The sequence below is a fragment of the Chiloscyllium punctatum genome, chromosome 45, assembly GCF_047496795.1.
Source record: "Chiloscyllium punctatum isolate Juve2018m chromosome 45, sChiPun1.3, whole genome shotgun sequence".
NCBI lineage: Eukaryota > Metazoa > Chordata > Chondrichthyes > Orectolobiformes > Hemiscylliidae > Chiloscyllium > Chiloscyllium punctatum.
The window spans coordinates 63915155-63928791 of record NC_092783.1 but is presented as its reverse complement, the minus strand read 5'-3'; the positions used below and the strand labels follow the sequence as shown (position 1 = coordinate 63928791).

General features: G+C 45.8%; 1 protein-coding gene across 4 annotated transcripts in view; it reads left to right on the top strand.

Annotated features, from left to right (window-relative positions):
* mdfi (MyoD family inhibitor) overlaps positions 1-13036 on the top strand; it is a 99148-nt gene extending 86112 nt beyond the window's left edge. For all 4 annotated transcript variants that reach the window (XM_072563943.1, XM_072563946.1, XM_072563944.1 and 1 more), the window contains 2 exons: positions 9468-9794; positions 12287-13036. In XM_072563943.1, the coding sequence (XP_072420044.1) occupies positions 9468-9794; positions 12287-12537 (578 nt within the window). In that variant the 3' untranslated portion in view covers positions 12538-13036. The remainder of the gene's footprint in view (positions 1-9467; positions 9795-12286) is intronic.
* Positions 13037-13637: the final 601 nt, after the last annotated feature.

The following is a 13637-nucleotide window of genomic DNA, read 5'->3' as shown; positions in this document are numbered from 1 at the left end:
ATGGGAACACTACCACCTGCAATTTCCCCTCCAATCCACCCACCATCCTAACTTGGAAATATATCGCCATTCCTTTAGTGTCGCTGTGTCAAAATTCCGGAATACCTGACCGAACAACATTGTGGATCTACCCACGGCACATGGACTGCAGCTGTTCAAGGAGGCAGCTCACCCCCACCTTCTCAAAGGGGCAGCTAGAGACGGGCAGTCAATGCTGGTCCCACCCAGTGACACCCACATCTCATGAATGAATAAACAAAAACATTTCAGAACTTGGCTTCTAACCGAGAAGAAAAGGCAATTTTTGTTTTCCCTGCTGTAAAGATGACGTTTTTAAGGGTGAGGAATGTTTTTAAAGAAGTGGGGTAAAAAACAGGATTCCCAAGAAATCATGTCAATTAAGCTAAATGGCTGGACGTGGTGAGATATTTGTTAATGAACTTACTAAATTTGAGCTTTTATGACCCAAAGAGAGACTTGAAGTAAACTCTTTTCAGATATAAAGATTCATGACAGTCAATATGCTGTTTATCAGATGAAAAGTAGTTGCAGCTTTGATCTTTGTCTTCATGTTTACAAGTGTCAATGAGTTATACTATGTGTGTCTCAGGGAGAACCATTCACGGAGAGAATCACATCAATGAATGTGCATCAGTTCACTGAAAAGGCATTGATTGTGACCCTGTTAGTTGAGCAAGAAATTTTAAAAGCAAGGTAGAAATTATATTTCAATGGGGAGTTGTGTCTGCAAAGGATAGTGCTGGGAAAAAGAGTTTAAACATTTTTTTGCTGTTTAAACTTGTCTCGATATGCATATAGCTTTAGTTTTTTTTCTTATTCTTTTCTATAATAAACTTTGATACTTTTTTTGTTTAAAGTGCATTGACAGCCTTTTGTGGCTATATTCAGTGATGGGTTTCCAGAGTAACCAAACTGTGAAAATTAAACGTATGATATACCAAGCTAGATTTTTCATTCTGGAATATGGCTTGTCCAATATTAACATCGGCTAGGATTATAACATGATATACAAATCAGGATCAAGAATACACCATGCAGTCCCTCCAGCCTGCAACAGCTTATGACTTGATTATGGTTTCAGTTCTACTTTCCTGACTAATGCTGTTCATCTTAAAATACATGATTGACAAAAGAGTCATGATAAAATATTCGATAACTCAATCTCCACTAGTCTGTTTCAAAGAGAATTCCAAAAACTATAAATGATCTGAGAGAAGAAAATCATCCTTATCTCCATTTTCAAATCATAGAATCTCTACAATTTGGAAGCAGGCCATTCAGCCCAACAAGTCCACACTGACCTTCCAAAGAACATCCCACCCAGGCTCAGTCCCCTATCCCTGTAACCCTGCATTCCCCATGGCCAATCCACCCTAACCTGCACATCTTTGGACTGCGGGAGGAAACTGGAGCATCCGGAAGAAACCCACACAGACACGGGGAGAATGTGCAAACTCCACGCAGTCACCGAAAGCAGAAATCTAACCTGGGTCCTTGGTGCAGTGAGGCAGCAGTGCTAACCTCTGAGCCATTGTGCCACCTGTCATTTTTACTCAGGACCCCACAAGTTTAATTGTTGTTTAAAAAGAAGTAAAAACTAATTTAATTCTTTCTGTTTTATTCTGATTGAAGAGTAGAGTTCTATCATAGGGTTATATGAATGAGCCATTCTCGTTCCTTTTTCTATAGCCGGTAAATTTAGCTCCTGTGAGTATTTATCCAAATTCCCTTTGAAAGTTAGTGTTAAATCTGTTTCCACTGCCCTAATCAAGAAGTGGTATTTCAGGTCACACCAGATAAGATAGCATTCCCACCTTCTGCTCTCGTGCTTTTGCTAATTATCTGAAATCTGTGTTCGCTCCTTCACTTTTCTGCTGGAAGAAGAACAATCTCAGTCTCCCTGTGTTTATAGAATTCCCTCAACCCCAGTATTTTCCAGGAAATCTCCTTGGTAGAATCTCCAAGACCTTGACATCCTTCGTGAATGTGGCCCACAACTCCAGCTGAGGGCTGACTATTATTCCGTAAAGGTTTAGCAAAATCTCTATAAATTTCTACATCACGTGTTTCTTATTGAAACCGAAGATAGCAAAGGCTTTTTGAATTGACTCCTCAACTTGCTGTGCCTGCGCCTTCAAAGATTTGTGTGCGTTCACATTGGTTCTTTCTGTTTGTGCATCGACTTCAAAATATTTCGATGTTTCGTATTTATCAGATGACTGACCATATTTGAGGCATTACTTGTTTCATAAATTCTTGAGTTAATCAGGTGTGAGTGTGACACAAAATTTTCTATGATTGTGTTAATCTCGACTCTGTGTGATAAATACTACAACACACGTGATCTTTTTAAAAATCATGGACAACTTCATTAGGGAATTGAGTGGATGTTGTCTGAGTGAAAGGACTTGGGGGCAGCTCTAGAGGTAGTTCTGCGGAAATTTTGTGAATTGGACTCTCTGTGTAAATTCTCCCTCTTGCTTCTCGTGCTCTCATTTCCTTCAATGTTTTGGTTGGAGTTTACAGGAAATGATTTCTCTTCAGGGAGCTGGAAATGTGGAACCTGACTCTGAGCAGCAGTCACTGCTGCTATTGTTTTGAGGAAAGTGAGGATAAATATTGGGTTAGGATTGAGATCGAAGGGACAGCTCCTTGTGAGAAGAATGAAGGCGCAGTTCCTAAATACAACTGAACAACATCCATGACCTTGAGAATGTTAACTGAGTCAGAGTTTGAATGCTGGCTGTGTGAGTGTGGACAGTATTGCAGAGTTTTCCTTAGCTGTCATTAAGAGAAAGTCACTGAATATATTGCAGTAAATATTGTTTCAAAAATGAGGCAAGTTCAAGGTTTAGTCCTTGCGCTCAGTTGAATGAACCAATGTTAACAACATAGCTGTAACTCATGTGACTCAAATGGTCACTAGGGAGAGAGAGAGAGACAGAGAGACAGACAGAGAGAGAGACTTCACATCCTCGAACTTAAAGTGGAGGAAACCAACTCTAGAATTTAGTTACAAAAACAGTAAATGCTGGGAAAGCACAGCAGGTCTGGCAGCATCTGTGGAGAGAAATCAGAGTTAATGTTTCAGGTCGAGTGACCCCTTCCTCAGAACACAGATGCTGCCTGACCTGCTGAGCTTTTCCAGCAACTTCTGTTTTGTTTCTGATTTACAGCATCCGCAGTTGTTCAGTTTTTATCTAGAATTCAGTTTCCCACCCAATTCCCAGCTAAGATTGATACTAGCTGAGAAGGCATTTCTCTTTGTGTGTGATTTAAATTACTCATTGTGGTTTAGAGGAGCAAAATGTAAGACTGAAAGTTTCTCTTTATTAACACTTGATTCTTTCCTTGCTTTTAACATTCAAGATTTGAATGAGAGAGTTTGTATGACCAGAATTTAATATGCTGAAGTGTGCATGTGCGTGTATGTGTGTGCACGTGCAAGGGACATGGTGTTTGGACATGTCTGTCTGTGTGAGCTCTTTAAGATTTATTCTGAGTGCTATCAAGTTTTGATGTATGTTCTCAGCCTGGTGTATTGGCAACTCGGCCCCTTCAGAGGGTCATTAAGTGTCAACCATGTCAGTTTTTTTCTTCATTCTCAGGATTTGGGTATTGTTTGCTTTGGCAGAATTTATTGCCCATTCCTAATTGCCCAGAGGACAATTAAGAGTCAACCACATTGCTGTTGGTCTGGAACCACATGTAGGCCAGACTGGGTAAGGATGGCAGATCTCCTTCCATGTCCTTTAGATGGTAGTGAATCAGGTGATTTCTTGTATAAGAATCGTCATTAGACTGGCTTTTAATTTCAGATTATTATGAAATACCAACTTCACCGTGAGCAATGGTGAGATGTAGCCAGAGCATTATCCTAGGGTGTTCAATTACTAATCCATGACATTCTCCCTCTGCTCATACCTCCCGTCCTAACCAGACAGAATACAATCACGGGTGATCCAGTTGGGTTTTTATGCTGTTTATTCTCATGCCAATAACAAACAAATACACAGAGCACAGAAAGCAAACATTCAAAGAAAATCTACCTTATTCCCAAGATAGTGCTAAAAATATTATAAAATTCATTAAATCCACTGGAATTCTTGCCAATTCAAACATATAGGTAAATATTTTTGGCAGCTAGTGCATCCCTCTCATATATTTGACATTTTGAAGTTTAATATTTTTAAAATTACAGAAGTAAAGAAAGCCAATTATTTATTACCTTTTTTTGACCTCAATGTCCTTAAATATTCTTGAGGGAACTAAGTTAGCCATCTTACCGGGTCTGGCCTGCATGTGACTCCAGACACACAGCAATGAAGTTGACTCTTAGCCATCCTCTGAAATGGCTAAGCCAGTCCCTCAGTTTAAGGAGCAACTAGGGAAGAGTAATAAATGCTGTCCCAGCCAATGATGCTCACACCCATGACTGAATGGCAAAATGATTTTTCTAAGGGTGGGAACTATTGTTTTATAAGCAACTGCCAATCTATAGCAACCTCTGACAAAAGATCTGGCAAAAATTGAGTTCAGGCTTGGACTATTCCAGTCAGTGGATCTGGGAAATGGCCTTACAGCTTAGAAACTGTGTCAACTGAGCCACAGCGCCCAGGCTTCCCTGGGCAATGCCATGGGAGGCTCCCTATGTTATCCTCTAGCTCTCTCCCAGTGTACTTTAGGAGGAAAGGAATTTCAGGTTAGCACAGGCTGCTATTCTGTGTTCATCCTCTCAAAATAAACCAACTAGTCCTATCCTGTATCTCAGGCTTGTCCAAAGCAGGAGTGTACTGTGGTTGTTTATTTGATTAATGAATTAAAATTCCTGGAACCAAGCAATAGGTTCTTCATTTCTTGAGTTCAAGGTGATTACTTCACCATTTATTCTCAAGAGATACACTCCTTGATAATGTGCAACATAGTCAGTTTCAGTCCACACATGTAGAATGGGTTTGGACCAAGATCCTGCAGTGGAGATTGACTGTACAAAGTCTTGGCCTGACCTGAGCCTGTTTAGGAAACATCTCATTGCCATGGTCATAGCCTGCCATTCATCAGATGGAGTTTGTCACAAGGAACTTGTGGGAGGATTCCTGTGTTTCCCTGTTCCTTAACTTGAAGACTGTCTGTTGGATGATTCTGCTCAAGAAGGTTGGTGACCACGGGCACTGTGGTGCTAGGCAGGTTGGCTAGAAACTCATTCACGGTACTTGGGTCTCACTGTTGGGCCAGCATTTATTGCCGTTCCCTAGTTGCCCCTTGAGATGGTGGGAGTGAGCTGCCTTCTTGAACTGCTGCAGTCCATGTGCTGTAGGTAGATCCACAATGTCCCTTAGGGAGGGAATTCCAGGATTGTGACCCAGTGACACTGAAGGAAAGGCCGATATATTTCCAAGTCAAAACGGTGAGTGGCTTGAAGTGGAACTTGCAGGGGGTGGTGTTCCCATGTATTTGCTGCCTTTGTCCTTCTGCAGTTTGTGGTCATGAATAGGGAAGGTGGTGTTGAAGGAGCCTTGGTGAATTTCTGCAGTGCATCTTGTAAATGGTACACACCGCTGTGACAGAACATCAGTGGTCCTGTACTCGGCAGTACTACTCTCCCCCCAGTGTGAAGCAACAAACACACTCTTCCCCAGCCCTGTACTCCAGTTTTGTGTAACTGACCATCACAATGTGGGTGACAGCTGTGAGAATAGAATGGGAAATTTGTAATGATTGATTTTCCACTTCTGTTGGAGCCCAGAACATCAGTTTCTCCATTCAGAGTGTAAAGATTCCTTTGTGTCCCTTAACTAGTTTACGGTTTTGTCCTGAAAATTCTTCTCTGTAATAACACCCCTGACCACTCATAGGGCGAGCTTCAACTTTGAAAGCGAGCAAGAGAGAGAGAGAGAGAGAGTGAGGGCAGGATGTAGGCAAATGGAATAGAGGTAGGAAATAGCTGGTTGGATTTAAGAAATAAGAATTCAAACTTTGGAATAAAGTTTCAAATCCAGACTAAATTGGCAAGCTGTATTACATGTCAAAGTAATCCAAAGCAAATTGATTCAGACAGGATTCATCCACACAATATTTCTTAAATTAAAAAGTTAAAATTAAACTGCTCAAGTGATTTGAAGTGAAGTGAGATGATTGATTTCAGTTTCCCAAGGTCTTTATATTCTCTCCAATGCACCGGTTTTAATTAGCACGGGCAGATAATATGAGGTATTTGTATAAAATACAGGGCTATAATAATTCAATCAGGATTCAGGCTCCACGTGCTCAGAGCAGACGTGCAGCTTTTACTAATTGGATCCTCATCAGTCGGGGGGGACTGGCACATGCTGACCGGCTTCTGAGCGTCAGAAACTGTCTCAAGGAACTTGTGGGAGGATTCCTGTATTTTCCTAATCCTTGACTTGAAACAACATCATCCAGACTCTGCATCCACAATGCTATCTCACCACAGCTAATAATCCCAATGCAGTACTGAGGGAGTGCCATACTGTCTGAGGGACAGTGCTGAGGGAGTGCCATACTGTCTGAGGGACAGTACTGAGGGAGTGCCACACTGTCCAAAGGTCAATACTGAGGGAGTGCCACACTGTCCGAGGGTCAGTGCTGAGGGAGTGCCACACTGTCCGAGGGTCAGTGCTGAGGGAGTGCCGCACTGTCCGAGGGTCAGTGCTGAGGGAGTGCCGCACTGTCCGAGGGTCAGTGCTGAGGGAGTGCCGCACTATCAGAGGGTCAGTACTGAGGGGGTGCCACACAGTCCGAGGGTCAGTGATGAGGGGGTGCCACACTGTCCAAGGGCCAGTGCTGAGGGAGCAACACACTGTCAGAGGGTCAGTGCTGAGGGAGTGCCGCACTGTCAGAGGGTCAGTGCTGAGGGAGTGGCACACTGTCAGAGGGTCAAGTGCTGAGGGAGTGAAGCACCGTCAGAGGGTCAGTGCTGAGGGAGTGCCACACTGTCAGATGGTCAGTGGTGAGGGAGTGCTGCACTGTCAGAGGGTCAGTGGTGACGGAGTGCCACACTGTCAGAGAGTCTGTGCTGAGGGAGTGCCGTACGGTCAGAGGGTCTGTGCTGAGGGAGTGCCGTACTGTCAGACGGTCAGTGGTGAGGGAGTGCCGTACTGTCAGATGGTCAATGCTGAGGGAGTGCTGCACTGTCAGAGGGTCAGTGCTGAGGGAGTAGCACACTGTCAGAGGATCTGTACTGAGGGAGTGCCACACTGTCAGAGGGTCAGTGGTGAGGGAGTGCCACACTGTCAGAGGGTCACTACTGAGGGAGTGCTGCACTGTCAGAGGGTCAGTGCTGAGGGAGTGCCGCACTGTCAGAGGGTCAGTGCTGAGGGAGTGCTACACTGTCAGATGGTCAGTGCTGAGGGAGTGCCACACTGTCAGAGGGTCAGTGCTGAGGGTGTACCGCACTGTCAGAGGGTCAGTACTGAGGGAGTGGCACACTGTCGGAGGGTCAGTGCTGAGGGAGTGCTGCACTGTCAGATGGTCAGTGGTGAGGGAATGCCGCACTGTCAGAGAGTTTGTGCTGAGGGAGTGCCGTATGGTCAGAGGATCAGTGCTGAGGGAGTGTCACACTATCAGAGGGTCAGTGCTGAGGGAGTGCCGTACGGTCAGAGGGTCAGTGCTGAGGAAGTGCCGTACGGTCAGAGGGTCAGTGCTGAGGAAGTGCCATATGGCCAGAGGGTCAGTGGTGAGGGAGTACTACACTGTCAGAAGGTCAGTGCTGAGGGAGTGCCACACTGTCACAGAGTCCGTGCTGAAGGAGTGCCATATGGTCAGAGGGTCAGTGGTGATGGAGTGCAATATGGTCAGAGGGTCAGTGCTGAGGGAGTGCCGTAATGTCAGAGGGTCAGTGCTGAGGGAGTGCCGCACTGTCAGAGGGTCAGTGCTGAAGGAGTGATGCATTGTCAGAGGGTCAGTGCTAAGGGAGTGCCACACTGTCCAAGGGTCAGTGCTGAGGGAGTGCCGCACTGTCAGAGGGTCAGTGCTGAGGGAGTGCCACACTGTCGGAGGGTCAGTGCTGAGGGAGTGCCACAGTCGGATGGTCAGTGCTGAGGGAGTGCCGCACTGTCAGAGGGTCAGTGCTGAGGGAGTGCCGCACTGTCAGAGGGTCAGTATTGTGGGAGTGCCATTCTTTTAGAGGGTCTTCAGCCGGGTCCAATCTCTTTCCCATATTGTTGTCCTCACCCCTTCCCCTCCTGCCCAGAACAACAATGAGGTTTCTTTTGTCCTCACTTTCTACCCACTAGCCTCTGCTTTCAAATGATCATTCTCTGCCATTTCCACCATTTCCTGCAGGATGCCCCCATGATACCCACCTTCCCTTCCCCTCCACTGTCCGGATACTACAGAGACTGTTCTCTCCATGATCCCCTGATCTACTCCTCTATTGCTCCTTACACTTCCTCACGCTCCCATGGTACCTCCCCATGCAATCACAGAAGGTGGAACTCCTGGCCATTCCCTTCCTCCTTCCTCACTGCCCAAGGGCCCAACACACCTTCCAGGTGAAGCAGTGATTCATTTGTACTCCTTTCAGTCTGGTCGACTGCTCACAATGTGGTCTCCTTTACGTTGGTGAGAGCTAACACAGACTGGGTGACCACTTTACGGAACACCTTTGCTCTATCCATAGGGATGACCCCAATCTTCCAGATGCTCACCGTTTCAATAAACCACCTTGCTTCAATGTTAATCGTTCTCTCCAAGGCCCTGCTGCAGTGTTCCAGCCAAGTTCAGAATGAGCTGGAGGAATAACACCTCATTTTCCACTTTGGCACCTTACAACCTTCGGTCTCAGTATGGAGTTCTGCAACTTTAGAACATGAACTCTAAATTCTATTTTGTTTACAAGCCTTGCCCCTGCCCAACCCCAATATCTTGCTTATGTCGGTCTCTTGTTAGCAATGGCACCCTACTTTAAACCTTTCACATCTATCATTAACACCTATTTTGAATCTACATCACTCCTTAAACACCATTAGCATGACTTTTCTCTGGGCAACCTCACCATTTATTGCATCCACTTCTCCTCCAAGGCACACATACTCACACAGACACACACACAGACAGACATACACACACACACACACACACACACACAGACACACAGACAGACATACACACACAGACACACACACATACTCACACAGACACTCATACAGACACACACACACAGACACACACATACTCACACAGACACACACAAACACACACACACACACAAACACACACAGACATACACACAGACACACAAACACACACACATCAACAGTGTTAAAACCATCATTTTCCAGCACCCTTCAATTCCAAAGAAATAGCAAAGGATTTGAAAGATTTTGTCTGTATCTTTCCACAGATGCTGCAAGATCTTCTGAGGTTCTCCAGCACTTTCTATTTTAGTTATTGACAAAGCTTTCCTTTATTGTTTCTGTTTTAAGATCAACCCAAGGTTCCCCCTACAGCACGAAGCTTGGTGCCAGAGGATGCTGGACAGAGTCCTGTATTATCACAGAATGGGATCCCACAGGCAGTCCGCTTACACAGCACAGATACTGAAGCTGCAAACACAGCAGAAAGCTCAGTCACCCACACTCTGACTGGGCACAGAGCACGTTCTAGCCCTATGGAGCACTCCAACCCACTGAGCGGACACAGCCAACATGGCAAGCTGCAATCGTACCCCTCTATCAACAGCCACACCAGTAAGAGGAGTAAATCCAGTTCCAGGTCAACAGCATCTCAGATCCCGTCAGATGCAGAGGAAGGTGAGTCAAGCCTCACGGTGATAATCCTAATCTAACAACCGGTGTCAGTGACATTCATTGTGCAGCTTTCCATAAAGTGAATAAAGACCATCTGAACCACCCTGATCAGGTGAATGTTTAATTAATAGCCAATGGGAAAAGGCCAATGTTATATCCCATATCAACAGGTGATGATAAAAGGAATGGTTGGTCAGAAATGTTGGTCCCTGGAAACCATTAGGTCCTGTCGGGATAGTGTATCTGTCTGAATTTAAAGGGATAAAGGGCATGTCAAACTTGTTAACAAGATACCGAAAGCACGGAAAATGCTAGAACCTTTTATAAAGGATGCAACTACTGATTAGGCAAACTAAACATTGATTCATGAAGGGAATTTAAATTTGATAAACTTGATAGTGCTTTTTAAGGATATAACTTGCAGAGTCAATAAGGGGGAATCAGTGGATGTGGAATATTTAGATTTTCAGAAGACTTTTCATAAATTTCCGCACAACGTTAGTAAACAAAAAGGGAGTAAGCCAGCACAGGTTTGAGAATTAGTTAACAGGCAGAAAGCCGAGATAGGCCGAGATTGTCAGGCTGTGACCAGCAGGGAGCAGTACTGGGACATTATATCAGTGATATGGATGTGGGGATTTGGGTTCTTGTGGTTCAGTTCTTATGGTAATCTACCTACGTCTTGGTCAGACGCCCCATGTTCAAGTCCCAGCTGCTCCAGAGGTCGCTCGTAACACACTTGAACAGACTAATTCCAAACACTAGAATGTGGGGGAAAGGATTTGAGTGAGTATTTCTAAATTTGCAGATGATACAAAGCTGCTGGGAATGTGAGTTATAAGGAGGATGCAAAGAGGCTTCAAGGGGATTCAGACAGGCTGGGTGAGCAGGCAGGAGCACAGAAAATGGAATATAATGTCGACAAATGTGAGCTTCTCCAGTTTGGTCGGAGGACAAAATGGCCAAGTATTTCTTAAATGGCGAGAGATTGGAAAGTGTGATATCCAAAGGGACTTTGGTATTCTTGTTCATTAGTGACTGAAAGCTACGTACAGGTACAGCAAACAGGTCGGAAGACAAACAATGTGTTAGTTTTTGTCACAAGAGAATCAGAGTAGAGGGGCAGGGAAGTCTTGCTTCAGTTCTGTGGAACACTGGTGAGAGTACACCAGGAGTATCGTGTGCAGTTCTGGTCATACTTACTCCAGACGGACAGAAGTTCACCAGATTGATTCTTGGGATGGTGGGACTGTCCCATTGGGAGAGATTGAGGACACTGGGTCTCTAATGTTCAGAAGAATGAGAGACAATCTCACAAAATTGCAACTTATTACACAAAATGTTTAAGGGTTTACCAGGGTGGATATAGAAAACCTGTTTCCCCTGGCTGTAGGGTCTAGAACCGAGGGACAGAATCTCAGAATAAAAGGCCAGCCATTTCAGACTGAGATGAGGAAGAATTTCTTCACTCAAAATGGGGGGGGGAGATGCATTTTTGGAAATCTCTACCCCAGAGGATGGTGGATGCTCAGTCATTGAGTAAGTTCAAGACAGAAATAATTAGATTTTTAGATATAAATGAGACCCAGAAACATGATGATAGCAGAGGAATATGACCTTGAGGTAGATAATCAACCATGATCTAGAAATGTATGGCAGGTAAAGGGACTGAATGGCGTAGTCTTGCTCTTTTTGCAATTACCATGGTAGATCATGGACAACATTTAGTTGTCAAGCCATTCAAGTCAAGCAAGGAAGTGAAGCTGAAAATATTAAAATTAAATTGCTTTAGAGATCAATAGCTTCAAACTGCAATCACCTAAAAATCCCTTCTTCAAGTTGTTTATCAGAGAGTTCCTGGTGTCCCAGTAAAGATCAATGACACTCCGCGTGATCTGGGCTTGAGGCAGCTGAGAACAAACTGCTCCTGGGTGGATAATATTGGATGGGTCCTGCTGGCCCTAGCACCCCCTCATCCAGGTTCACAAAACAAGATGGCTATGGTTATACGATCAGCTGTGAATTTAAACTGGCCAACTCTGACCCAATTTTAGGAAACGTTCACCTCCCTAAACAGCGAGGATCATTGGAAAATGAAGCTTTGGAGCTCATCACAGTCTGAGTTGGATATAGAGCAGGCTGCCAGGGAGGGAGCAAACCCCATCCCAGATTTCTGCCCACTTTACTGATGTCATTAAGAGCTCACAGCCTGCTGCGAGCTTCTGTGTGAACTCAAAGGTAATGAATTAGCCAATGGTCCTGCTGATGATCACTGTTTATACTCCCTGGGTCAGAGAGAGCAACAGAGGGCAACTGAGTCAGGATTCCTGTTTCCTGAACTCGCCAGTCTGTGCTGTTAAATATTAGTTTAGGGTAGGATTGGGTTTAGCTCTGATTTTTTTTTGCAGCTAGTTGTATATTTGTTTGAAGTGTACTGGTCTCAATCTAATTGAAAAGCTGTAACATTCTTCCCCTCTGTTTCTGACTGTGTGCAGATTGCTGTGTACACTGCATCCTGGCCTGCCTATTCTGTCAGTTCCTCACACTGTGCAATCTTGTGTTAGACTGTGCGACTTGTGGAACATGTGCCTCGGATAGTTCCTGCTGTTTCTGCTGCGGTTCCGAGGAATGTGCCCCGTGTGACTTGCCATGTGACCTGGATTGTGGAATTGTTGATGCTTGCTGTGAATCAGCAGACTGCCTGGAGATCTGCATGGAATGTTGTGGCCTCTGCTTCTCCTCATAACTGTGAATCCTGGCAATCCCGGCTGGCTTCGATGGGAATATTGCTGGATTGTTGGTTCTGGTCAGTCTCGAAGACTCTCCAGATATTGGAGTGAATGTCCTCAAGACGAGCACCAGTGTGTGAGGATCCCAACTCTGGAAGGTGGTGTTGTCATGACTGGAAGACAAGACAGAGTCACAAACACATAATTGACATCACCATCTGTTTGTTTGTTCAGCTGCCATGTTGAAAACCATGATCTTCAGACACTTCAAACTCCAAAGATTCTTGTGGGTCAGTTTATTTTGTTCCCCCATCACCAGCTTAAAGCATCCTCTCATGGTGTCCCATGTTGAAACTCCACTTCAGTCCTTGATCCCAGTCCTCTATCCAACAGGAAATGGAGCATAACGGGAAGGTGGAGAGTGAGTCAGAGGGGACGCTCTGGGGAAGGTGGAGAGTGAGTCAGGGGAGGACGCTCTGGGGAAGGTGGAGAGTGAGTCAGGGGAGGACGCTCTGGGGAAGGTGGGAGTGGGTCGGGGGGGAGGCTCTGGGGAAGGTGGGGAGTGAGTCGGGGGGAGGCTCCAGGGAAGGTGGGAGTGGGTCAGGGGGAGGCTCTGGGGAAGCTGGGGAGTGGGTCGGGGGAGGCTCTGGGGAAGATGGGGAGTAGGTCAGGGGGAGGCTCTGGGGAAGATGGGGAGTGGGTCAGGTGGAGGCTCTGGGGAAGATGGGGAGTGGGTCGGAGGTGGCTCTGGGGAAGATGGGGAGTAGGTCAGGGGGAGGCTCCGGGGAAGGTGGGAGTGGGTCAGGGGGAGGCTCTGGGGAAGATGGGGAGTGGGTCAGGGGGAGGCTCTGGGGAAGATGGGGAGTGGGTCAGGGGCCATGCTGAGGAAGGTGGGGGTGAGGATGGGGGTGGAGACTCTGGGGAAGGTAGAGAGTGGGTTGGGGGAGACTCTGGGGAAGGTGGAAGTGGGTCAGGGTAGATGCTGGAGAAGATGTGAATGAGGATGGGAGGAGATGCTGGTGAAGGTGAGGAGTGGTTAGAGGGGGGTGGTATTCTGGGTTGGCAGTGAGTGGTGCAGGACTAACTGTATCTTGTTGCTACATAGTTGAGCCCTCAC